General features: G+C 50.6%; 2 protein-coding genes across 4 annotated transcripts; both read left to right on the top strand.

Moving 5' to 3' along the window:
• Positions 1–200: 200 nt before the first annotated feature.
• On the top strand, positions 201–1,947 carry LOC117898729 (bromodomain-containing protein 2-like). Its single transcript, XM_034808348.1, has 2 exons — positions 201–341; positions 465–1,947. Exon 2 carries the CDS (start codon positions 468–470, stop codon positions 1,821–1,823), a length of 1,356 nt encoding a protein of 451 aa, XP_034664239.1. The 5' UTR covers positions 201–341; positions 465–467; the 3' UTR covers positions 1,824–1,947.
• A 330-nt stretch (positions 1,948–2,277) lies between these two features.
• On the top strand, positions 2,278–24,190 carry LOC117898726 (histone-lysine N-methyltransferase trithorax). Of its 3 annotated transcripts, XM_034808344.1 has the most exons (9): positions 2,278–2,894; positions 8,803–9,372; positions 10,338–11,339; positions 12,022–13,159; positions 13,223–13,429; positions 13,497–22,062; positions 22,124–22,257; positions 22,320–22,495; positions 22,563–24,190. In XM_034808344.1, exons 3-9 carry the CDS (start codon positions 10,458–10,460, stop codon positions 22,734–22,736), a joined length of 11,277 nt encoding a protein of 3,758 aa, XP_034664235.1. In that variant the 5' UTR covers positions 2,278–2,894; positions 8,803–9,372; positions 10,338–10,457; the 3' UTR covers positions 22,737–24,190. The 3 variants fall into 3 exon arrangements, with proteins under 3 accessions (XP_034664235.1, XP_034664236.1, XP_034664237.1); XM_034808345.1 differs by lacking the exons at positions 8,803–9,372; positions 10,338–11,339; XM_034808346.1 differs by lacking the exons at positions 2,278–2,894; positions 8,803–9,372; positions 10,338–11,339; positions 12,022–13,159; positions 13,223–13,429 and adding an exon at positions 3,767–3,771 and having other exon boundaries at positions 17,271–22,062.
• The last annotated feature ends 9 nt before the right edge of the window (positions 24,191–24,199 follow it).

The raw sequence follows: 24,199 nt of genomic DNA, 5'->3' as shown, positions 1-24,199 counted from the left end.
AGGTACAAATGCAACTTTGCAGCCACATGGCTTTCACTAGGAAAATTTGATCCCCGATCCATGAATTTGAGCTCGTGCCCGATCCATTGCTTTTGGCGCATATTTATAGCTGATATATCGACAGAGCCAGTTTTCATTTGCCATATTATTGGCATTGCTCAACACTGAATATCGATAGCACATAATGCGGGTATCGATGTGCTTTGGGTTTAGTATCAAAAGTCATCCCTAAAACTTTTCAGCAGCTTGTCAAAAAAAAAAGGAAACTGAATTTGCTTCAGTCTGTTTCTGCCGCTCAGGCTAAAAGGTTTAACTAAGCAAGAAGCAAGAAGAAAATACATGTAAGTACGCGCTACACTTGAGTTTTTTCGGTTGATAGAATGTGGCAATTTGATCAGTCTGCCTGTGGCAATTGCCACAGCCATTTGGCCCGTCCAAAATCTAATTGAAATATTTATTCTCAGACAATGGATGATAGGCGCCGTGAGGACTTTGCGAAAGCTTTTTACGTGCTCGACAACCAGGGCCCAATGGCCAAGCAGCGGCCGCCACGGTGTGAGACCAGAGTGCGGCCGGTTAATGGCATTGTGCGGCCCCCGGTGATGCCGCCACCCAATCGTAAGGGCAGGGTCACCAATTTCCTGTTGAAACTGAAAACCGCTGTGAATGCGATGTTGCGCCACCCTTCCTCGCTGCACTTTCGCCAACCTGTCGATGCCGTGAAACTGAAGATCGGGGACTACCACGAAAAAATCGCATACCCCATGGACTTGAACACAATCAAGAAAAGATTTGAGTACACATACTACTGGGGCGGAGCAGACGTCCTGGAGGACATTCTATTGATTTTCGACAACTGCAGAACCTACAACAGTACGGATTCGCCCGTGTTTAAAGCTGCTGTCACCCTGTGCGAAATCTTTTGGCTGCGCATGGCGAAAATGCAGAGGGAATTGCACAATGAGTGTAAGGCTGAGGCCAAGACCAGGTGTCCGCGGAAGGCCGCCATTCCAAAACCTTCTCCATTGCCGAAGACCCCGCGCCAGGCAAAGGCTTCCATTCCCGTAAAGATTAAGGTGGAAAAAAAGGATAAGCCCCAGCTAAAGACAGACGATCCACTGCCTTCATTTGAAGCCGTTCCCAATCTACATCCGAAACAGTTCACGCCCGTGACACCGGCCCGTCGTGGTCGTGGCCGACCTCCGGGGCCACGAAGTCTGACCCGAGCTGACGCCCATCGAAATGCTATTATCTCGCAAGCATTTCCAGCGCATCATGGACAGCGACCCCCAAACTTCCTGAAGAACTACGGAACTCGAGTGAAAGTCGAACCACTCCCAGTCGAACCACTTCCAGTCGAACCAGTCCTTGATCGACTCAGCTTAAAGGCTATCCTAAAGCCTTTTGATCTGAAGCTCGAGCGCACATACGGCCAGACCCTGATCAAGGCTCTACATTGTCGTGTGGACTCTTGGCCATTCAACGATTCGTCGCTCTGGATGCATTTTGGACAAAATCGTAACTATGACTTCCATGATGAGCCTCTGGATTGGAACATACTGGAGAAGATGCTGGCGGGCGAGCAGTTCAAGAGCTGGAACTGGTTGCTGCTTAAGATACACCGAATGCTGGAGAACGCAATGTCCTGCTTCACCTATAGCTATGCGGTCCGCACAGCTACAGTGAAGACCTTCGAAACGTTCGTGGAACTGATGCGTGATTATGAAGAACGCATGGCGCACGTAAAGGCGACGGCTCATGAAGAGGTTCGTTTGAAACTTGACGACATGACACCATCTGAAAAAGAGGAACTCCTAAAATAACATGAATTATACAAGAAGGCAAACATACATAAATCATTCTCATTGGTTTTGTAACAGAAATTTTTTTGTAACAGAAATTTGAATAAAGAACACAGGCGCCATCTACCGTGTTTGTTGCGAAGTACTTTCTATCGATAGTTTTATTTATCGCACAAATATACCGATAAGAGGAGTTCATATATTTGATATGCTTCGCACATGCTCTGTATTTGCTTTCTGGCAGTCATGATCAATGATGAACTATTTTACAAGATTAAACATGGTTTCTATAAATAAATGCATATTATCAGTTATCATTGTCATGCATGTTACTACCAGGGCAACTTTAATTTTTAATGTATTCGCTGGCCTAAATTCCGCATATCGCACAGACATATCGAATTCAACTCGTTGTATATCAGTAATGTAACATCTCTATGTAGAGAGAGAGAAAAAACTTTGTTCGCTCTCTGGGTCGTCTTCTGCGCCCGTTTTCGCTCGTTAAAAATGCTGAAAATATCCATAATAATTGTAAAACTAATGTGAAATGTGTGTGTGAGTGCTGCAGGCAGTGTCTGATGGTGAAATATAATTGAATTTCCAATGCGCAAATGCCAGAAAGTGTGAAATCCAAATGGTGCTGCAAACCTGATTTGTGTAAAAGAAGAAGCAGGCATTTTTCATCGTCGTAAAAATACATACATGCAGACACATGCACGCACACAGCCTTAAATCTATAGCTGTGTGTGTATATGCGAAACGCGCGGGCGCGAAAGAGAGCAAGAGCGTGAACGAGAGCAATAGTAGTAGTCGGTCTTTGTAAATGTGCGTGTGTGTTGGTGTTGTTTTGTGAGAGAGTCGCGCGGCGAATGTGAAAGCCAAAGCAAAAACCAAGAAATAAGTGAACGAAAATAAAAACGAAAAATCGCCATTCGTCGTCCCCCTATCGTCTCTGTCCCCTATCAAACTCTTTGTGTGTTTTGTGATTGTTTCGTGCATGTTTGGCACACCGAAAAAGAGTGTCTAAAATCGGCCTAAATTGGATATTGGATATATATTAAATGCAGCCCCCCTGCCTGTCCTGATCAAAAGGTAATTAAAAGAGATCCGAGTGATGCGCCTGGACTTGGCGGATGAGTCAGTGTCGGTCCCTGTATTGTGCACGTTGATATTGATTTGACTTCTAACACACACATTTCCATCATCCATATCCATATACATTATCCATTATTCATACATATTTACTAACACCCGTACGTACACCTTTTAGTGAGTAGATTTTAGATTGTTGATTTACCGCTGGAATGCAAAGGTGAAATGCAAATTGAGCAGCAGCCTTCCCACTCGTACAACAAATACAGTTACTTTATGACCAAATCAGAGTTTCTATGGTACACATTAGTCGCACCCACTCACTCTCGCACACGCCCAAGCCCACCCGCAAGACAGCATGCCATAAATAACAGTTAATGTGACCAGTGCTGCTGCGCTGCTCTGGCAAGCTAATTGTTTTTGTGGTCGTTTCAATTAAAGTACTGGCGAAACGAGACAGCAGACACGATTGCTGCAGCAAGAGTAATTGTAGATTTGATCGTTTAACGTATTAAGAATGTTCATTAAGCAGATCGGTTATTATTTGTCTACATTATGCTCATATTTCATAAAATTGATGTCGTGATCTGAACCGTCTTATTTACTGTCAAACTGTCAGGAGCACTTGTGCTCCTGTATCGTTTAGGGGTACTTGACATCTTGAATTCTGCTGCTCCCTTCACTCTCCCACTGTCCTCTAATTGTCCATCTCCCTCTCGCTTGCGCACACCAGGGCCAAGTGTTTGTATAACTAAAAATTGATCTGCCGCCGCTGTTGCTGTTGCTGCCGCTGTCGCTGAAGCTTTTAATAAATTATACAATAAAATGAGAAACGATCACAGCGGCAGACCGCTCAAACGATCGATGGCTGCTGCTCGTTGTTTTTGTTGTTGTTGTTGTTGAATAATTACTAAATAAATGTGTATTTATGTACATATACATATGTATATCTGGTGTTGACGCCATTTTTGTTGCTATCGAAAAGGCAAATTCCAAATCTTGTGAGAGAGTGTGTCTGTGTGTTTGTGTGTGAGTTTAAGTTCGTGAGAAACTACGCGCCAAATAACATTTGAGGCGTAAAATGAGTAATTGCGCATATTAAAAACTGTGCCTTGCCTCTCAAAGAATCAATAAATCAGGGGGAGTCCGAAGGAACAGCAGGCCAGTGGGCCGTAGAGTCTAATGTAATTCTGATTCCGGTGCACATTTCACGCTCCACTGATCCACGCTGCAGCAGCACTAACTCTTTGAACACCCCTCGCCAAAATATTAGTTTTCGTTAGTTCTTGTTGGTGAATGTGGAGAGGGAGGGAAGCTGTGCAGCGGCCAACTGGGTTACCTTACCCACCACCACCACCATACATCACCACCAATACCAAGACGAAACAGATGTCCCAATACTCACACACACACTCTCACGTATTTAGTTCGGCTGCTGTTTCGTGTTTCGTGGCAAATTGGACATCTCATCATCATCATCAAACTGCGTTTCACGCTCAACTCTTAATGCCGCTCATTAATGGCCCAGAGAGATACTCTATTTTAATGGCCCTCAGCAATACCAGAACCAATGCTCTCTCACACCTTTTGCATTTTATTGGCGCGCACATTTTTCATGTTTCACCTTTTGCTGCGTGTTTTGATTTACACATACATACATCCACACAAGCAGAAACACGAGCGAGTGAGCGCACACACCCCCGCATGCTCTCTCATTCATTGCTCCCCTCTAATTGTCTGTTGGGGTTGGGGGAGCCATGTGCTGCGCTCGGCTCTCTTCAGGTTGCTGCTCTCTTTCTTTCCATCTCTTTTTGAGGTGAGCGCCAAGCTCATTTGTTGCTTGTTTTGTGCCGTCTTTCTCTTCTTCTTCAGCTTCAGGCCATTGTCTTTCTCTCTTGCTCTCTTATCCTGTCTCTTATTGTTGCACACGTATTTAAGGCATTTTTGCATAATTTCATACAAATTTACATATTTTATGTAGCTCTGAAGCGCTCTCGTTTGTGGCAGACTTCGATTTTTTTTCTTTGCTGCTCAACTTGTCAGTCGTGTTTGTTATGAGTGTGCGAGTGTATGCAGATAGTTGTCTATTGGGTGCCTGTGCTGTGTATGTGAGTGGGAGGGGGTGTGCTGGCCGCTGCTGCTGTATCTGTGATTGTCGTGCTCGTGTTTATGGCTCTTAATCGTTCGGCAGTCGATTCGGTTTTCAATCGTCGTTACCTGGCATGCTCTCTGCCTCCAGCTGTCTCCCTCTGGTTTCTTGTGCTGCCCTGCTGTCTGTCTCTGCTCTCCTCTGGCATGCTGCTTGACTTTAATCTTCTCAATTACTCGCAATTTGCAAGTTGTATGAGCGCGCCTCTTTGGTGGGTTGATGGTCATGAGGGGCATGCGTCGGGGGTATGGTATGCCTGTCCCTGTCTGTCTGCCAGTCTCTATCCCCGCGTGCTTGCTTGTGTGCCTGCGTGTATTCCGTTTCATTTTGCTTTTGCCATTCTTCTTATTCATGTTTTTGTACATTTTTGCGCTTGTTTTGATTTCTTAATCTTTTTACCATAATTGATGGCAATTAAATTAAAGGTGTGTGAGTGGGTCTCTCTCTGCCTCTCTGAGGGGCTTTGTTTGTGTGTGTGTGTTGGCGGCCTCGTCGTGTTTGCTCGGCTGTCTACTCTGTCTACTGCCGCCGCCCGTCTGTTCGGGCCGGTTCGATGTCGCTGTCGATGTCGATGACGATGCGTTCGAATTGGTCAGCTCTCTGGGGCTCGCCGTTGGAGATTGCTGCTTGTCATCTCTCCACCTCTTCTACTCCCCACCACCGTCACGGCTCTCGCGCGACTCTTGCTTACGACCGTATGACACTCACAATTGGATTAATTCATTAAAAGTGTGTAAAGCCATAAAAGCAATTTGAGATAATCAGCCTGATTAGAGGGAGATGCAATCGTTGTCCAAATGACTGCTTCTACAACTTTCCAGATTATTCTTCAGCTTAAGAGATTATGCTACCGATTTTCGTTTACCAACAAGATTAAAATCAAAACATTTATTTCAGTTGAATAAATTAATATTCAAATTGTACCTCTATAATGTAATCAAATTCGCAACGTTTTGTATAAACTTGTCAGTCCACATCCAAGTCTAGTCAGTGTCAAAAAGTTGCATCTAAAAATTTGAGTGTCACACAGGCATAGGCTGTCGTGTCATTCAAATTGCATTCTCCCATCAAAATTCACTCTTTTTTTGCGCCTCTCTTTTTTGGGACCTGCTTGCGTTTTGTCATTTTTGTGCGGCCTTTTATTGATTTGTTCAGATTATTTGCGGCTGGGCGAGCTCTCTCTTTCTCTCTCTCCTGCAATCCATCTCTCCTGGGTGGGGTTTGCCTTGGTTTGATCTGGCGCTGGGACTGCTACTTGCTACCCAGTCCTATAATTAAAGCGATTTAGTTAATTGATGTCAACACACAGCGTGCTAAGCATTCTGTTGCTTGCCACTGTGCCTTTGTGTGCGTGTGTGTTTGTTTTTCTCAGGCCCAATTTGTGTGCAATTTGTTGGCGAGTGTTTCTACCTGGTAATCTTTGAGAACAATAGGGTATATTGTACTCATAATATTGTATGTAACAGGCATACAAATCATGCACACCTGGATATAGAGGAGATCAATCACATTTTCTATGTGCACCGAAAGGACTTTTCAAATATTGACACCAAAATATCTACCAATATATTCATCGCAGTGGAACGATGGGCAATCTTTTGGTCGGAATATTCAAGTATTTAGTGCCTGCCTGACTGCCTGCCCCCCGTGAATGAGTATTAAATTGTTGACAATTGTTTTGAGCTTGAGAGAATTAACCTTTAGTTTGTTATGTCATGTTATTTGCTTTGTGCTTGAGCTTTTGTTGGGCTTTTGTGTGTCGCCATTAAATAGATACTAATATTGCAGTTATACTGTTGTCGTTGCAAAATATCTAATTATTTATTGCTTATTGTTGAACAGACATTTAAATTGACAGTGCGTTTCGTTTCTGTAAGGCAGTTGAGGCCGTCTTGGGATAAAATGAATATTTAAAAGGAAAGATAAATATTTTCCGATCAGATAATGGAAAAAAGTCCTAAAGTTAAAATGGGTTTTGCTTTGTCATCCTATTGGGCATGAGAACTGTCATATACTTTTGAATCGCAGTGTACTGGGGCTAGAGACCTCATATGTACATATATACATATGTATATGCCTTTTTATCCCATAACTAAATCTGATCCAAAGGCCATAATTAATTGCATCATTTGCAGCAGTCTATTAGGATCTTTAGAATCAAGTGTTTATATTTTTACAATCAACACTTCAATCATCAATGCGAATCAAATGATTATCGATTGAATATGCAAATTATTCATATACTACTCGTATGCATATTCAATAACCAATTCAATCCTTGCGCACACATTCGAGCCAACTCCGGCAACGGCAATTAGTGTAATCGCTATGCCAATATACATCGAGGAGTGCTATCCAATTAAGCTTAGCCCCGGGGCTTACATCATGCCAAACGTTCAACTGTTCGGGCCATAAAGACACTACACAGCCCGTCAAAAGCAACAACTAAAAGGAAATTAAATAAAAAATAGAGGAAAATCGACAAATGAAATCACAAATCGCAAACAGACACATAACCGGAGACAGCGACAGAGTCAGAGCCAGAGCCAGAGACATCGACTCACGTACAGTGGGTGGTGCACACATACACACGCTGACCTGTTTGTCCCGGTTCAGTCAGAGGGGGGGACTACAGCCCACTATGTTCAGTTCAGTCATGCATACAGATACAAAATGTAACTAAATTGACTTGCTGCCTGCCGACTCCCCTGCCGACTGCGGAGTACAGTTGACAAGATTGACTAACTAACAAGCCAAGCAAACACATCCAAAACCAGAAAAAAACTAAACTAAACTAAAACTAAATCAACCACTGACAAGAAACACCTTTGGCTCGAAACAGGAGTAAAAACCCATAAAACACACAAACAAAAAAATTTAACAAGCAATAAATGTGACATGTGAATGAAGAAATATTAGATACCCTTAAAAAGTGATTGTGAACTCCAGTGGGAGTAAGATATACGTAAAGAGTGGAAGGTTGCAGTGGGATTGAATCATAAGAGTTTTGTGAGGCTTTATCTGAGCCTGGGCTATTAAAATTCAAAAATCGAAGAAAATCATCACAATTTTCATCAGAATTGTAGCTTTGGATTTGTTCTCTTTCAAAGCATTCGATCATTCCTGTGACCAATATATATAAAATACAGTATATAGCACTCCGATCCTTGTACCTCTATTTTATATCGTTGTGCAGAAAAAATATTCAGAAATCTTAAATTATCTGAGATTGGTTCTGATCACAGTTGTTTATATGGTCGCCAAGTCTTCCTTCCCTTCCTTTGTGCAACTCTTAAAACTAATGGGCCACACATTGGTTAGTGTATCACAACGGAAAACAATTACCACACTGACTCATGCTCATAGGTGGTTGTGGGCGGAGAAGAAGGGGGAGGGCACCCCAGGAGCAGTAGTCAGTAGTCAGGCAGCATTTGAGCTCCTTGCAATCTACTCACACGAACACCCACAAACACATCCATGCACACATAATCATTGCACACCCACCCATTCACACTCTACACGCACACACCACCACCACACACCACACCACACTCTCCACTCTCACACTCTCCAACAAAAGTCAACTTTCAACTTCTGTGTGTTTGCCCAACTGCGACGAAGCGAACTAATAAATTTCTACTTTGTTTTCTCTCTCTCCCCAACACGTACCAACCCCCTCAAACCACACATACCTCCAAACCTCAACCCGAAACCCCCACCCGAACCCCAACCCCAACCCACTCTCAATCATTTTTGCAGATTGAAGAAAACTCTGCCAAACAGCAGAGACACAAACTTGTGTGCGCCAGTGTGTGTGAGTTCGTTTGTTGGTATAGTTTTTGTGAAGGAATGGCAATGATGTAGACCAGAGCTGATGATGATCCGATCCCGATAATGATGATGACGGGATGATGGTGATAATGAGCATGATGAGGCCGCAGGGGCAGACCCAGAACGCGGGCTTCTGCCACAGCAACAGCAACAGCCAGCGCTAGCAACAGCAGCAACAACAGCAGAGAAGTTAAGGCGAAGTTTTTCGCGGAAAGTACAGCAACACAGCAATGTGGAAAATTGTAAATACTACGAAGAAGAGCAAAAACGGAGAACGCAGAAAAACTAAACGCGCAAAAAGAAGAATTTTCTCGCACTCTCCTTCTCCTGTCACCCAGCCTTAAAGGCCATAAAGAGCGAGAGAGAGAGAGAGATAGAGACAGAGCAACAGCAGCAGAAGCAGCAAAAAACCAAACTGTCGTAAAAAGGCAGTCATAAAGGAAAAACCCACCACTTAATAGTGGCCCACAACAACAACATCACCCAGCAACAACAACTGTAAGAATTTCAATTTCCAGCAAAAAAAAAATAGAAAAGAGAAACAAAAGCAGCAGCAGCAACAGCAACAGCAACAACAATGCAAAACGAGAAAATCCTGGCAGAGAAAAAGTTCAAGTCTGAAGTAGAAAAACCACTTAAAACGTCGATGAAACGTCCACGGGACAGAGCGACAGCGACCAAACGGACAGACAGGACTGAGAGAGAGAGCAAAGCATAAGAGAGAGTTCAAGAGTTTCTTAAAAAGGAGTCTGTGGTAGAGAGAGAGAGAGAGAGCGCGGTGTGTCGCGCGTGCTACAAGGAGCAGCAGGGGCAGTTGTGTTTTGAGGGGCGCTGCTCTGCCGCATATTTAGTGGTAGGAAAGGTGGTACTTGGTGGTGTGTGTGAGTTTGTGTTTGCTGGTGGTCACGCAAGACGTGCCAGCGGCAACGTAAACGCCAGAGCGAAACAAAGGCAGCTGCAATTGCACCTTTAGCGCGCTCTACTCTTGAGAGTGCAGTCGAAGGAGCGCGCAATAGTCGCTCGGAGAGGGAGAGAGAGTAGCGAAGCGAGAAAAAGAGAGAGAGAGCTCAGACAAAGCCGAGGCTTGACGCGTTGTCGCGCTTTGACGTCACCTTCGGCTTTATTCGAAATTCGCAAAGCAAGGAACGAGGAACGGAACGAGGAGCGCGCGCGAATAAAAAAACCAAGACGCAAGTAGGGAGAAAAAAAAGAAACCGAAGAAGAAGAAGAAGGAGATGGAGATGGTGTGCAGCTAGAGCCGAAACAGGAACGAGCATAAACGAGTCGGTCGTCGCGTACCGAAAGGGGGGAAAATTGACGCATTCCACAGACGCGCGGTTCGGTTACAGAGGGGGACAAAAACGCATATTGTTGCTGTTGTCGTCGTTGTTGCTGCTGCAATACCGGTATTTCTGTTGAGTGTCTCTCACGTGAACCGTGTGCTTCTCTCTGTCTTTATACAGTGTGTGGGAGCCAGGAAAGCACAGTGCCGCCAACCTGCTCCGATATCCAAGTGATACCCGCAGCGTAGCCCCCAACAATCGAAGGCAAATGCAACAAACAAGCGGAAAAACAACTCTATTATGGGCCGCTCCAAGTTTCCCGGGAAACCCTCCAAGTCGATCAATCGGAAGCGGATAAGTGTCCTGCAATTGGAGGAAGATGCTGCTGCTACAGAAGCAGCCACGGAGCAGCAGCAGTCGCAACAGCAGCAGAGTGGACAGAGTGCTGGATCGGCGGCTGGACGGGAGAAGGGTAACAATTGTGATAACGACGAGGATGACAATGCCCCAGGCGGTGCCTCCATCAGTGGAGCAGGCAGCGGAGGTGGCAGTTCCTCCACGAGCACTGGAGCCACAAACAGTAACAGTGGCGGTGGCAGCAATGGTTCGACAGGAGGCACCACCAATGGCAGCGGTGTGAATGGCAGCGGCGGTGGAGGGACACATCACAAGAGCGCAAGCACCGAGCACGCTGAAGATCTCCAGGACGAGGAGGATGAGGACGATGACAGTGCCAGTGCCAGTGGCAGTCACAATGGCGAAAAGAGGACGCCAGCAGGCCCCACTGTTGCCGGTCCCTTTGTGGTCAGCAGTGCATTGCTGCAGCGTGCCCGAAAGGGGGGAAACAAAAAGTTTAAGAACTTGAATCTGGCCCGAGGCGAGGTGATGCTGCCCTCAACATCGAAACTGAAGCAGCAGCAGCAGCAACAATTGCAACTTAATTGCCCCGCTGCATCCGCTGTATCCGCCTCCGCCTCTGCCTTAGCCTCTGCCAGCTCTGTGCCCGTCGCCTCCTCCTGCTCACCTTCCTCTGCTGTGGCAGCGTCTCCCCCAGCGACGTTGCCACCTGGCGGCGTCTCACCTAGTGGAGGGGTAGCAGCAGTAGCAGCAGCAGCAGTGGGAGACGGTGGAGGAGTCGGTAATGCCAGGTCTGTGGTGGAATCGGTCGAAGATGTTGCATTGGTAAGTCTCGTTTGTTGGTCTGTGTGATGTGGTGGCTGGATGCTCTCTACCTCTGTGTTTCGCTTTATTTATGAATAAGTTTAAGCCGCTTTTCCACTGCTACTTCCCCAACCCCTTATACCTGCTTTCCCCCCTCAACCCCACTGATAGTCGGAGATTTTGCTGGACTGGGGATTGCGTGCGCTGCCAACCCCCTTGCAGAATGTAAATAAAGAAGAGGGTAAAACCCTTCTCCTCCCCAGGCTATTCCCTTTTCCCATGTCTCTCCCGCTTGCTCGCTTACTCGCTGCTTACCTGCTTAATTGGCTTTTATGACGTTTTAGCGCTCTTTGCAACAGCCACATGTGCGGTGTCGTGTCCGTGTCTGGTGTGTGTCTGTACCCCATTCGGTGGCACATACTTAGTAACTTGTTTTTAGACTTAAACCGTAGCCGGAGTTCGCCTGCTGCCTTTCCCGCTTTCCTGCCTTTCCGCTTGTTTTATTTTCAGTTTCACTTGCCAGTTTGCCTTATTCCCCCTATTCCTATCCTATCTGTAGCTCTGCCACACGCCCTTTTACCCCCTCTGCTTGCTCCGTAGTTAGTGCATGAATTATTGATTTGTGGCAGAAGGAAACCCCTCGCTTACCCCCCCTTACACTTTATTTCTGAACACTTTTTAACGTGTCTCCGCACTCTTGCAGAAGCGCAGGTTGAGCGAAATGCCCAGCGAAGGAGGCCCAGCCACAGAGGCGGCCACTGCTGCTGCAACAGCAGCTGGAAATGGAGCAGCAGCAGCAGCAGGATCTGCAGGAGCATCTGCAGGCAGTCCGAAATCAAACACAGCTGCAGCCACAGCCACGGCGTCAGCTACAGCGACAGCTCCCGCACCTCCCATCAAACAAAAGAAAACGGTGACATTCAGAAATGTCCTCGAGACGAGCGATGACAAATCGGTGGTGAAGCGATTCTACAATCCGGATAATCGCACGCCCCTCGTCTCGATCATGAAGAAGGATTCGCTGAACCGCACCATGGCCTACTCCCGCAGCGGCGAGTGCATCGTGCGTCCCTCCATTCTCTCCAAGATACTCAATGGGAACTCGAACATTGACAAACTGAATTCCCTCAAGTTTCGATCGGCCCCGCCAGCAGGCCAGGAGTCTGCAGTAGGAGGAGGCTCCTCCAGCACAAATGTGTTTGGTTTGTCGCGTGCCTTTGGGGCGCCCATGGAGGAGGATGAGGGCGAGTCGGGCGGCGTTACGTTCCGCAGGAATGAGTCCGAGGATGAGGACATGGATGAGGATGAGGCAAGCGATGATGCCGACGAGCAGCTGGACGAGGACGACGAGCAGGAGCAGGACAACGATGAGGCTGCCTCGGAGGAGAAGAGTGCCAACGATGAGATGCCCGAAAAGGATGGCACCTCCTCTTCCTCCTCCTCATCCGAGGAGAAGCAACTCGTGATGGATTCCCACTTTGTCCTGCCCAAGCGAAGCACACGCTCCTCGAGGATCATCAAGCCCAACAAGCGGCTGCTCGAGGAGGGTGCCATCAGCAGGACTGCCACGCCCAAGGCCAAGCCCAAGAATTACTTTGGCCTGGATGCAGAAACCTCTTTGTCCGCCTCCAGAAAGGAGACATTTCCCAGCTTTGGGGGCGTGAAACTCAACAGCAGCAGCAGCGGAGGTAGTAGCGGTGCCAGCAGCAGCTTTGTGCTCCGCCAGCCGCGTCTCCAGTTCCAGATGGACACAAAACCGACAGCAGCCTTTGGCGCCACATCCCCGCACAGTGCCATTCCGCCAACAGGAGGACTGTCCTTTGGCACACTCGCATCGACAGGTGAGAGGCAGCAACAAAACTCTTTTTATAGATCCTTACTAATCCTTTGTGTCCTCCTGCTAGGTGCTTCAACGACTTGCGCTGTGTGCTGCACAGCTGTCAGCAGCAAGGAGGTGGCACAGGAGCGCAAATACGGGATTGTCGCCTGCGATGTGTGCCGCAAATTCATCTCAAAGATGACCAAGAAATCCATATCGGCCAACGCGAACTCCAGTGCAGCCTCCACTTCGGCTAGTGCCTCCACGCAGCTGCAGTGCAAGGGAACAGATGGTAAGTGTCCCTGGAGATCTCTTGGATAGTACAAACCCAACTAATCCTCGTTTGATCTACCCAATAGGAACCGCCTGCAGCATACATTCGCCGAAGAGCAGCCTGCTGAAGAACTTTAAGAAGCTCTACAAGGAACGATGCACCGCCTGCTGGCTGAAGAAGTGCCTCGTGTCGTTCCAGCTGCCGACGGCGCACAGGAGTCGATTGGCTGCCATTTTGCCAGCGAATATGGCGCCCAGGGAGGAGAAATCTGCAACGGAATTGCTGTCCCCCACGGGAGTAGGAGGAGCAGCAAGTCTGCGCTTCACGCCCAGCAGTTCCACTGGCAGCAGCGGATCCTCCAGCTCCAGCTCATCTGCGACGGCAACGGCAACGTCCTCTGTCAAGTGGAAATCAAATGCAGATGCCACATCTGCGCCAGTGTCTGCGATGACATCGATCAAGTCGAATCCTTTGGCGGAGAACAATGTGACCTTTGGCAGCATGCCACTCCTGCGACCCGCCATCCTCGAGAAGCCTTTGTTCCTGAAGATTAACAATGCAGCAGATCAGAAGGCGAACTCCACGGACGCGGATAAGCCTGCGATAAGTCCCAATCCAGAGACAAAGGCCACACGAAAGTCAAGCAAACAGGAGAAGGAAAAGGAGAAGGAGAAGGCCAGGGAGCTGGAGAGCGAGGAAACGCCTGCAACAGAAGCCGCCCAGAAGGAGGAACAGCAGCAGCAGCCTGAACAGGAGGCTACTGGAACTGCAGGCCAAACAGAAGAAGCAGCAGGAGGGGACACACTCAAGAGGCAAAGGATCGATCTGAAGGGTCCACGGGTAAAGCATGTCTGCCGCAGTGCCTCTATAGTCTTGGGACAGCCACTGGCCACATTTGGCGAGGATCAGGAGGAGGAGCAGCAGCAGCAGCAACAGGTCGATGTTCCTGCAGTGCCAACATCGTCTGGAGCAGCTGCAGACAAGCCAGCTCCCATGCTGACGGATGAAAATGATAATTGTGCCAGCTGCACGACAACGGGAACGACAGCAACAGCAACGTCTCCCGCCAGTGAAGATACCAAGGCCAAGAATACTCAAACAGAGGCTAAGAAGGGAGGCATCAAAGTCACAACTAGAACCTCCTCCGTCTCCAGCCTGAAGCCAAGAAACGGCGACATCATCACAGGCGGCGCCAACAGCAGCAGCAGCCAACAGTCGTCCGTGATGCCAGCAGCTGCCGTCGGATCAAGCAGAAGAACAAAGGAGCGCCAGCAACAGCAGCAACAGCTGCAGCGGACACTCATCTCGATAGACTTCTGGGAGAACTACGATCCGGCGGAGGTATGTCAGACGGGCTTTGGCCTGATTGTCACGGAGACTGTGGCCCAGCGGGCGCTGTGCTTCCTGTGCGGATCCACGGGTCTGGATCCGCTGATCTTTTGTGCCTGCTGCTGCGAGCCGTATCATCAGTATTGCGTGCAGGATGAGTACAATCTGAAGCACAGCTCCTTCGAGGACACAACGCTGATGAACAGCCTGCTGGAGACGTCGCTGAGTGCGGCACACTCGTCGCTCAATCAGCTGACGCAGCGCCTCAATTGGCTGTGCCCACGCTGCACAGTGTGCTACACCTGCAACATGTCCTCGGGCTCGAAGGTCAGGTGCCAAAAGTGCCAGAAGAACTACCACAGCACATGCCTGGGCACCAGCAAGCGGCTGCTCGGAGCGGACAGGCCACTCATCTGCGTTAACTGCCTGAAGTGCAAGTCCTGCAGCACAACGAAAGTCTCGAAATTCGTGGGCAACCTGCCCATGTGCACGGGCTGCTTTAAGCTGCGAAAGAAGGGCAACTACTGCCCGATCTGCCAGAAGTGCTACGACGACAATGACTTTGATCTGAAGATGATGGAGTGCGGCGACTGCAACCAGTGGGTGCACTCCAAATGCGAGGGCCTCAGCGACGAGCAGTACAACCTCCTCAGCACGCTGCCCGAATCGATTGAGTTCATTTGCAAGAAGTGCGCCCGCCGCTCGGACAATTCGCGCCTGAAGGCCGACGAGTGGCGGCAGGCGGTCATGGAGGAGTTCAAGGCCAGTCTGTACAGTGTCCTCAAGTTGCTCAGTAAATCGCGACAGGCGTGCGCTCTCCTCAAGCTCAGTCCCAGGAAGAAGCTGCGCTGCACGTGCGGAGCGGCTGGTCAGCAGGGCAAGCTGCAGCCGAAGGCTTTGCAGTTTAGCAGCAGCAGCTCGGACAATGGTCTCGGCAGCGATGGGGAGTCGCAGAACAGCGACGATGTCTACGAGTTCAAGGAGCAGTCGAGGAATATCAATCTGCACAACTCAAAGGGCAGATCAGCTTCCTCGTCAAAGTCCTGCTCGTGTCAGCAGCAGCAGCAGCAGCCGCTGTCGCAGTCCTTCAGCCTGGTGGACATCAAGCAGAAGATTGCGGGAAATGCGTACGTCTCGCTGGCGGAATTCAACTACGACATGAGCCAGGTGATACAGCAGAGCCACTGCGACGAGCTGGACATTGCCTACAAGGAGCTGCTGTGCGAGCAGTTCCCCTGGTTCCAGAACGAGACGAAAGCCTGCACGGACGCGCTCGAGGAGGACATGTTCGAGTCGAGCCGCTACGAGGATCAGCTGCAGATGCAGCAGCAGCAACAGGAGACGGGCCCCTGCTCATCCTCTTCAGTGTTCGCAGAGCACTCGTCCTCGTCGCAGATGGTGCGCTCGGGTGTGCTGGACATACCCCTCGAGGAGGTGGACGATCTCGGCAGCGGTTGCGGCATCAAGATGCGCCTGGACACGCGCGTCTGCCTGTTTTGCCGCAAGAGCGGCGAAGGTCTCTCGGGCGAGGAGGCGCGACTGCTGTACTGCGGCCACGACTGTTGGGTGCACACAAACTGCGCCATGTGGTCCGCCGAGGTGTTCGAGGAGATCGATGGATCGCTGCAGAATGTCCACAGTGCGGTGGCCCGCGGGCGGATGATCAAGTGCACCGTTTGCGGCAATCGTGGCGCCACCGTTGGCTGCAATGTGCGCTCCTGCGGCGAGCACTATCACTATCCCTGTGCGAGGAGCATCGAGTGCGCCTTCCTCACGGACAAGTCCATGTACTGTCCGACGCATGCGAGGAACGGCAATGCCCTCCGGGCCAATGGCTCGCCCAGCGTCACGTACGAGTCCAACTTTGAGGTCTCCCGCCCCGTCTATGTGGAGTTGGATCGCAAGCGGAAGAAGCTGATTGAACCGTCGAAGGTGCAGTTCCACATTGGATCCCTGGAGGTGCGGCAGCTCGGCTCGATTGTGCCGCGCTTCTCCGACTCCTACGAGGCGGTGGTGCCCATCAATTTCCTGTGCAGCCGCCTCTACTGGTCCTCCAAGGAGCCCTGGAAGATTGTCGAGTACACGGTGCGCACCACCATCCAGAACAGCTGCTCCTCGACCCTCACGGCGCTGGATGTGGGACGCAACTACACGGTGGATCACACGAATCCCAACGGCCAAGTTGTGCAGCTGGGACTGGCGCAAATCGCCCGCTGGCACAGCAGTCTGGCCTCGCGGAGCGACCTGCTGGCAGCCACAGACGGCGCAGACGGTTGGAGCGAGTATCCACACCCGCATCCCAATTCGTGTGTCCCACCGGATGAGAACACGGAGGAGGAGCCGCAACAGAATGCTGATCTGCTGCCGCCAGAGATCAAGGATGCCATATTCGAGGATCTGCCGCACGAGCTGCTCGACGGCATCTCCATGCTGGACATTTTCATGTACGAGGATCTGGCGGACAAGTCCGATCTGTTTGCCATCAGCGAGCAGTCGAAGGATGGGACTAGCGCGGCACAGGGTGCGCCAGCGCCGCCACATCCCATCTGCGATGAGGACACCCGCAACTCGAACACCAGTCTGGGTGGTGGCGGCGGTGGCAACTGCTGGCCCGCCAGCAATCCCGTGGAGGATGCCATGCTCTGCGCTGCCGCCCGCAGCTCCACCCAGGTGCAGGTGCTCAAGACACGCGCCTGGCCCAAGCTGGACGGCAACAGTGTGGCGGCCATCAAGCGGCGCAAACTCTCCAAGAACCTCGCCGAGGGCGTGCTGCTCAGCCTGAGCCAGCAACAGCGCTCCAAGAAGGAAATGGCCACCGTGGCGGGTGTCTCGCGTCGCCAGTCGATCAGCGAGGAGGCCTCCACATCGACAATGCGCAGCAAAAGCTTCACCTGGAGCGCGGCCAAGCGGTACTTTGAAAAGTCTGGCGGCCAGGAGGCCGGCGGCAGCAGGGAGGAGCCCGCCAAGATGCGCATCATGCAGATGGACGGCGTGGACGATTCCATCACGGAATTCCGCATCATCGGCGGCGATGGCAACCTGTCGACGGCGCAGTTTACGGGGCAGGTGAAGTGCGATCGGTGCCAGTGCACGTACCGCAACTACGACTCCTTCCAGCGGCATTTGCCCAACTGCGAGCAGATGTCCGCCAGCGAATCGGAGTCGGAGCACGCCCACGCCCAGCAGCTGAGCGCCGAGAGCCTCAACGAGCTGCAGAAGCAGGCCCTGGCCGGTGCCACGCTCGGAAATCTGGGCGGACTCAATTACCTGCAGACGACATCCTTCCCGCAGGTGCAGAGTCTGGGGTCCTTGGGCCAGTTTGGGCTGCAGGGACTGCAGCAGCTTCAGCTGCAGCCGCAGTCGCTGGGCAACGGCTTCTTCCTGTCATCGCAGCCGACGAACCACCAGGCGACGGGCAACGGAACGGACGAGCTGCAGATCTATGCCAACTCCCTGCAGAGTCTAGCTGCCAATCTGGGCGGCGGATTCACGCTGTCGCAGCCCCAGGTGACGACACAGCAGCAGCCACAACTCATTGCGGTGTCCACCAATCCGGATGGCACACAGCAGTTCATTCAGCTGCCGCAGGCGACAACGGCGCCGGCTGCAACCTACCAGACGCTGCAGGCCACCAACTCGGACAAGAAGATTGTCCTGCCGCTGAATGGCGCGGGCAAACCGCTCAAAACGGTGGCCACCAAGGCCGGGCAGCAGGCAACGGCGGCCGCCAAGCAGAAGCAACTCAAGTCCGGCGGTGGCCATCACCAGGTGAAGCCCATTCAGGCCAAGTTGCAGCCACAGCCGCAGCAGCAGCACCACCAAGTGCACCACCACCAGCACCAGGTGCACCATCAACAGCAGCAGCAGCATCATCCGGGGATTACGGTTTCCAGCAATGGACAGCTGCTGGGGCAGGGCATTCTGCAGCCGCAGCTGCTCTTCCAGAGCAACGCCCAGCAGCAGCATCCGCAGCTGATCCTCCCACAGCACACACAGCAGCAGAATATCATCTCCTTTGTGACGGGCGATGGCAGTCAGGGCCAGCCGCTGCAGTACATCTCGATACCGACGACGAGCGACTTTAAGCCGCAGCAACAGGCGGCGCCCACATTCCTGACTGCCGCACCGGGTGGCGGGGCCACCACCACCTATCTGCAGACAGATGCCAGCGGCAATCTCGTGCTGACAACGGCGCCCTCCAACTCGGGTCTGCAGATGCTGCAGGCACAGCCGCAGGTGATTGGAACCCTCATCCAGCCGCAGACGCTGCAATTGGCCACAACATCGGCGGGCGGAGATCCATCGAATGGCATTCAGAATGGATCGAATGTGCAGCAGCCACTGATCCTTGGGGGAGCGACAGGCGGCGGTACGACGGGACTGGAGTTTGCCACGGGCGGACCTCAGGTCATACTGGCCACGCAGCCCATGTACTACGGCCTCGAGACGATTGTCCAGAACACGGTGATGTCCTCGCAGCAATTTGTGTCCACGGCCATGCCGGGTGTACTCAGCCAGAATGCCAGCTTCTCGGCCACCACAACGCAGGTGTTCCAGGCGAGCAAAATCGAACCGATTGTGGATCTGCCCGCTGGCTATGTGGTGCTCAACAATGCGGCCGATGGCAGCGGTGCGGGTGCCACATTCCTGAATGCCGCCAGTGTGATCCAGCAGCAACAGCAGCAGCAGAGCCAGGAGGAGCTGCTGCAGAATGCCAGCTTTCAGTTCCAGACGGTGCCACATTCGTCCGCATCTACGGATTACTCCTCTGCCCCACTGGTGGTCACCGCGAAGATTCCACCGGTTACGCAGATGAAGCGAGCGACGAATGCAAAGGCCAACAACATGTCCAACGGAGTGGGAAAGGTGCCGCCACAGCCGCAGGTCGTGAACAAGGTGCTGCCCACGAGCATAGCCACCCAGCAGGCACAGCATCAACAGCAACTGAAGCAAGCAGCGGCAGCAGGCAAGCAGCAGCAACAGGGCGCAGGAACTCAGGGGCAGATGAAGAGCAAGGCCACGGCGGGAACCACATGCGGAGCACCGCCCAGCATTGCCTCAAAGCCGCTGCAGAAGAAAACGAATCTGATACGGCCCATCCACAAGCTGGAGGTGAAGCCAAAGCTGATGAAGCCAACGCCCAAGCAACAGCAGCAGCAGCAGCAGCAGCAGCAACAATCGATGCCTGTCATGCAACAGCAGCAGCAGCAACAACATACACAGGTGCAGCAACCGCCTGTGCTTAGCCAAGTGCCCGCCAAGGTAACAATCATACAACAGCAGCCGCAGCAGCAGCAGCAGCAGCATCAGCGGCAACAACAGCAGCCACAGCTGATGCAACAGCAGCAGCAACCACAGCAGCAGCAACAGCAACATCTGATACAGCAGCAACAGCAGCAGCAGCAGATAATCATCCAGCAGCTGCCACAGCAATCACAGCCGGCGTTGCCCATCATCACCATTGCCGAGGCGCCATCAACAATGTCCGCGCAGTTTGTGATGGAAACCCAAGTGCTCGAGCAGCAGCAGCAGCAGCAGCAGCAGCAGCCGGAGATGATCAATCGTTTGCAGCACTTTGCTGGCAGCAGCTCCCTGCCCACCAATGTGGTGAATCCTTTGCAGCTGCAGGCAACGCCCTGCACCAGCATCACAATGACGAGCACGAGCACCACCAGCACGACGACCAGCATCAACTGTCGACCCACAAACCGCGTGCTGCCGATGCAGCAGCGCCAGGAGCCAGCGCCGCTGCCCACTGAGCCCGTGGTGTCGTCGCCTACGCCGCCGAAACCCCTCGTGGAGCAGCAGGTGAGCCTGCAGATCTCCAGCGGCAGCGTCTCCAAGTGCTATGCCCAGAAGGCGGCAGCCTCGCCATCGCCTTTGCCGTCGCCTGTGTACGAGGCAGAGCTGAAGGCGGCCGCTGCCATGGAGAGCATCGCTCTGACTTCGATGGCCACCATCATGGAGGAGGAGGGTGACGATGAGGAGGAGGAAGAGGAGCAGCAGCCCACAGAGTCCATCTACATGGAGGGACTGTACGAGAAGCAGCAGCCTGAGGTGAAGAGCGAGGTGCTGCTCATCCAGCAGCAGCAGCAACAGCAGCATCAGCACCAAATGGATCATCAGATGGTGAGCAATGGCTATCTGTTGGAGAAGCATCGCGGCTACCAGGAGGCTTCGGTGGTGCCCATGGACACGGACAATCCCTACGACGATGAGGAACTCGACGAGGATGACGACGAGGATGATGACTTTAGCCTGAAGATGGCCACATCCGCGTGCAACGATCACGAAATGTCCGACAGCGAGGAGCCCGCAGTCAAGGAGAAGATCAGCAAGATTCTGGACAACCTCACGAACGACGACTGTGCCGATTCGATAGCCACTGCCACGACAGTGGAAGTGGAGGCCACAGCCGCCGGCTACCAGCAGATGGTGGAGGATGTTCTGGCCACAACTGCAGCCGCCTCGTCATCTGCCTTTGAGGCCACGGCCGAGGAAACGGCAGCCGTGGAGGCAGCCGCCAGCTACATCAACGAAATGGCAGAGGCACATGTTCTCGAGCTGAAGGAACTACAAAATGGCGTCGAACTGGAGCTCAAGAAACATCAGCAACAGCAGCAGCACCAGGAGCAGCTACAGCAGGAAACTTCCTCGAAACAGCAACAGCAACAACATCAGGAGGAGGAGGAGAAAGCAGCCTCCGCAGTGGCCATGGAGGTGCCCACAGCAGCGGCCCCAGAACCGCCACCACCGATACGCGAGCCGAAAAAGATCAGCGGTCCACATTTGCTGTACGAGATCCAGAGTGAGGATGGCTTCACGTACAAGTCCAGCTCCATAGCCGAGATCTGGGAGAAGGTCTTCGAGGCGGTGCAGGTGGCCAGGCGTGCGCACGGCCTCACGCCGCTGCCCGAGGGTCCGCTGGCCGATATGGGCGGCATTCAGATGATTGGCCTCAAGACGAATGCCCTCAAGTACCTCATCGAGCAGCTGCCGGGCGTGGAGAAGTGCTCCAAGTACACTCCCAAGTACCACAAGCGCAACGGAAATGTGTCGACGGCGGCAAGTGTCGGTGGGCACGCGGCCACAGGAAGTCTCTGCAGTGCAGCAGCGCTGGCCGCCGCTGTTGGGGATGCTCAAGCGTTGCTGGACTACGGCTCGGATCAGGATGAGCTGCAGGAGAATGCCTACGATTGTGCGCGCTGTGAGCCGTACACGAGTCGATCCGAGTACGACATGTTCAGCTGGTTGGCCTCCCGTCATCGCAAGCAGCCCATTCAGGTGTTTGTACAGCCCTCGGATAACGAACTGGTGCCAAGGTAAGTGGATGAACAATCTGCCCCTAGGAACTCTTTTTAATTGTGAATTTTGCTTTTGCAGAAGAGGAACGGGCAGCAATCTACCCATGGCCATGAAGTACCGGACTTTGAAGGAGACCTACAAGGATTATGTGGGCGTATTCCGTTCGCATATCCATGGACGTGGTCTCTACTGCACCAAGGACATTGAAGCGGGTAAGTACAAGCCTCTTTGAAAGGTGTACAAACTCCTTTAATTTCATTATTACGTCTTGCAGGTGAAATGGTCATTGAGTACGCTGGCGAGCTGATACGCTCCACGCTGACGGACAAGCGGGAGCGCTACTACGACAGTCGCGGCATCGGTTGCTACATGTTCAAGATCGACGATAATCTGGTGGTGGATGCCACCATGCGTGGCAATGCGGCGCGTTTTATCAATCACTCCTGTGAGGTGAGTACTTTTGATGGGAAATTTCTGCTGAGTTGATGGCTACTAATTTATATTCTTATTTTTGCAGCCGAATTGCTACTCAAAGGTCGTCGATATACTGGGGCATAAGCACATCATTATCTTTGCGCTGCGTCGCATTGTGCAGGGTGAGGAGCTGACATACGATTACAAGTTCCCCTTTGAGGATGAGAAAATACCCTGCTCGTGTGGCTCCAAGCGATGTCGCAAGTACTTAAATTAGGGGCCCAACGATGGGCCACCCAAAAATATATAAACACATAAAATATACTCAGTATCGGAGACAACGGAACATGAAACATGAAAACACTTGTAGTTAACGGTTATTTGCGATCTATGTTTGATCTATCGTGATATACTTTTCGTTTTATACAACAAACAAACAAACAAACAATCCCCAACCCACAACACCCCCCCAATGAAAAAGTCTTAAGTAAATTGTAAGAGTTAAACAGTTGATATTATTATATATCCTATATATAATCTATAACTATACACACACACGCATACACATACACATATTAAGCAGCAACGAATGCAACATACAATACAACAATAATAATATCCACACTCCCCAAAAACAAGAACATATAGAAACTCGATGATGTCAGTATTCAGGGGAAAGGAATAATTTAAAATAGATGTAAAATTATAAAGTACTAATACTAGGGCTCTCCACCCACACAGATTCTAACAGAAAACACAAACACACACACACATACACATAGGATACACATATGTGGGGTAGTTGCATGGGGGTGGGTGGGGTGTGGGAGAATGCAGCTCGTGAAATTAGATGACAATTGTGGGACGTTTACTTACAGGGGCTTTGTGTTAAATTGTACATATAAATCACATACGAATTATAAATATTATAAATATATATCTACATCAATAGAGCTAAGAATTAAACCTAAACATTAAGCAAACAAAATATACAAACAAAGTGTGTAACCAGATTTATGATTGAAGCTGGAGTGCAGCTGGAGTGGAAGCTGAAGGAAGCAAAGCAAAGCAAACTATTTTATGTAGAAGCCCCTCTGCGTATATTTATGTTTTGTTAACAATTGTCAATACTAGACCGCTTCACTCGATATAGGGAGATCTAACTACATGCATAATATGTATTATGTAGCATATAGAAACCAAGCATCACCCCCTTGAAATTATTCGAAAGAACCCAAAACAGACAGACAAACATTTTTAATTGTAATTTTAATTTGTATATTTATTCATTTATATTGTATATTTAACGCTATGCTACTCTTATACATATTTTTTGTGCATGCTAAAATCCGAATCCATGTAAATTGTTTATTTGTCTTTGTGGCTTGTTCGAAATTTGTTTTAAATTGTAAGAGAGAGGAGCCTCCCCCTTTATATTCTAATTAGGTTTTTTAGCATTAGTCCGCTCTGGTATTTGTCGCGCATATATATATATATTTATATTGTATAATCTTGTTAAGGCGAAACGAACGAACGGACGGATTGGATTTTGGATCGATCAGTGAGCAAGGAAGTTGAGAAGTCGTCGGCGGACAGGCAAAAGTTCCATAGCATTTTTTTGGCAGCCATTCAAGACGCGCGCGCACTTTTTGCACGCTGTCGAGGAATTTTATATTTTTATTCCCTAAAGAAAAAAGTTTAATAAACTACAGATTAAAATTCAAACACACAATAAATCCT

The sequence above is a fragment of the Drosophila subobscura genome, chromosome O (assembly GCF_008121235.1).
Source record: "Drosophila subobscura isolate 14011-0131.10 chromosome O, UCBerk_Dsub_1.0, whole genome shotgun sequence".
Taxonomy (NCBI): Eukaryota; Metazoa; Arthropoda; class Insecta; order Diptera; family Drosophilidae; genus Drosophila; species Drosophila subobscura.
This window is presented reverse-complemented; position numbering and strand designations above follow the sequence as displayed.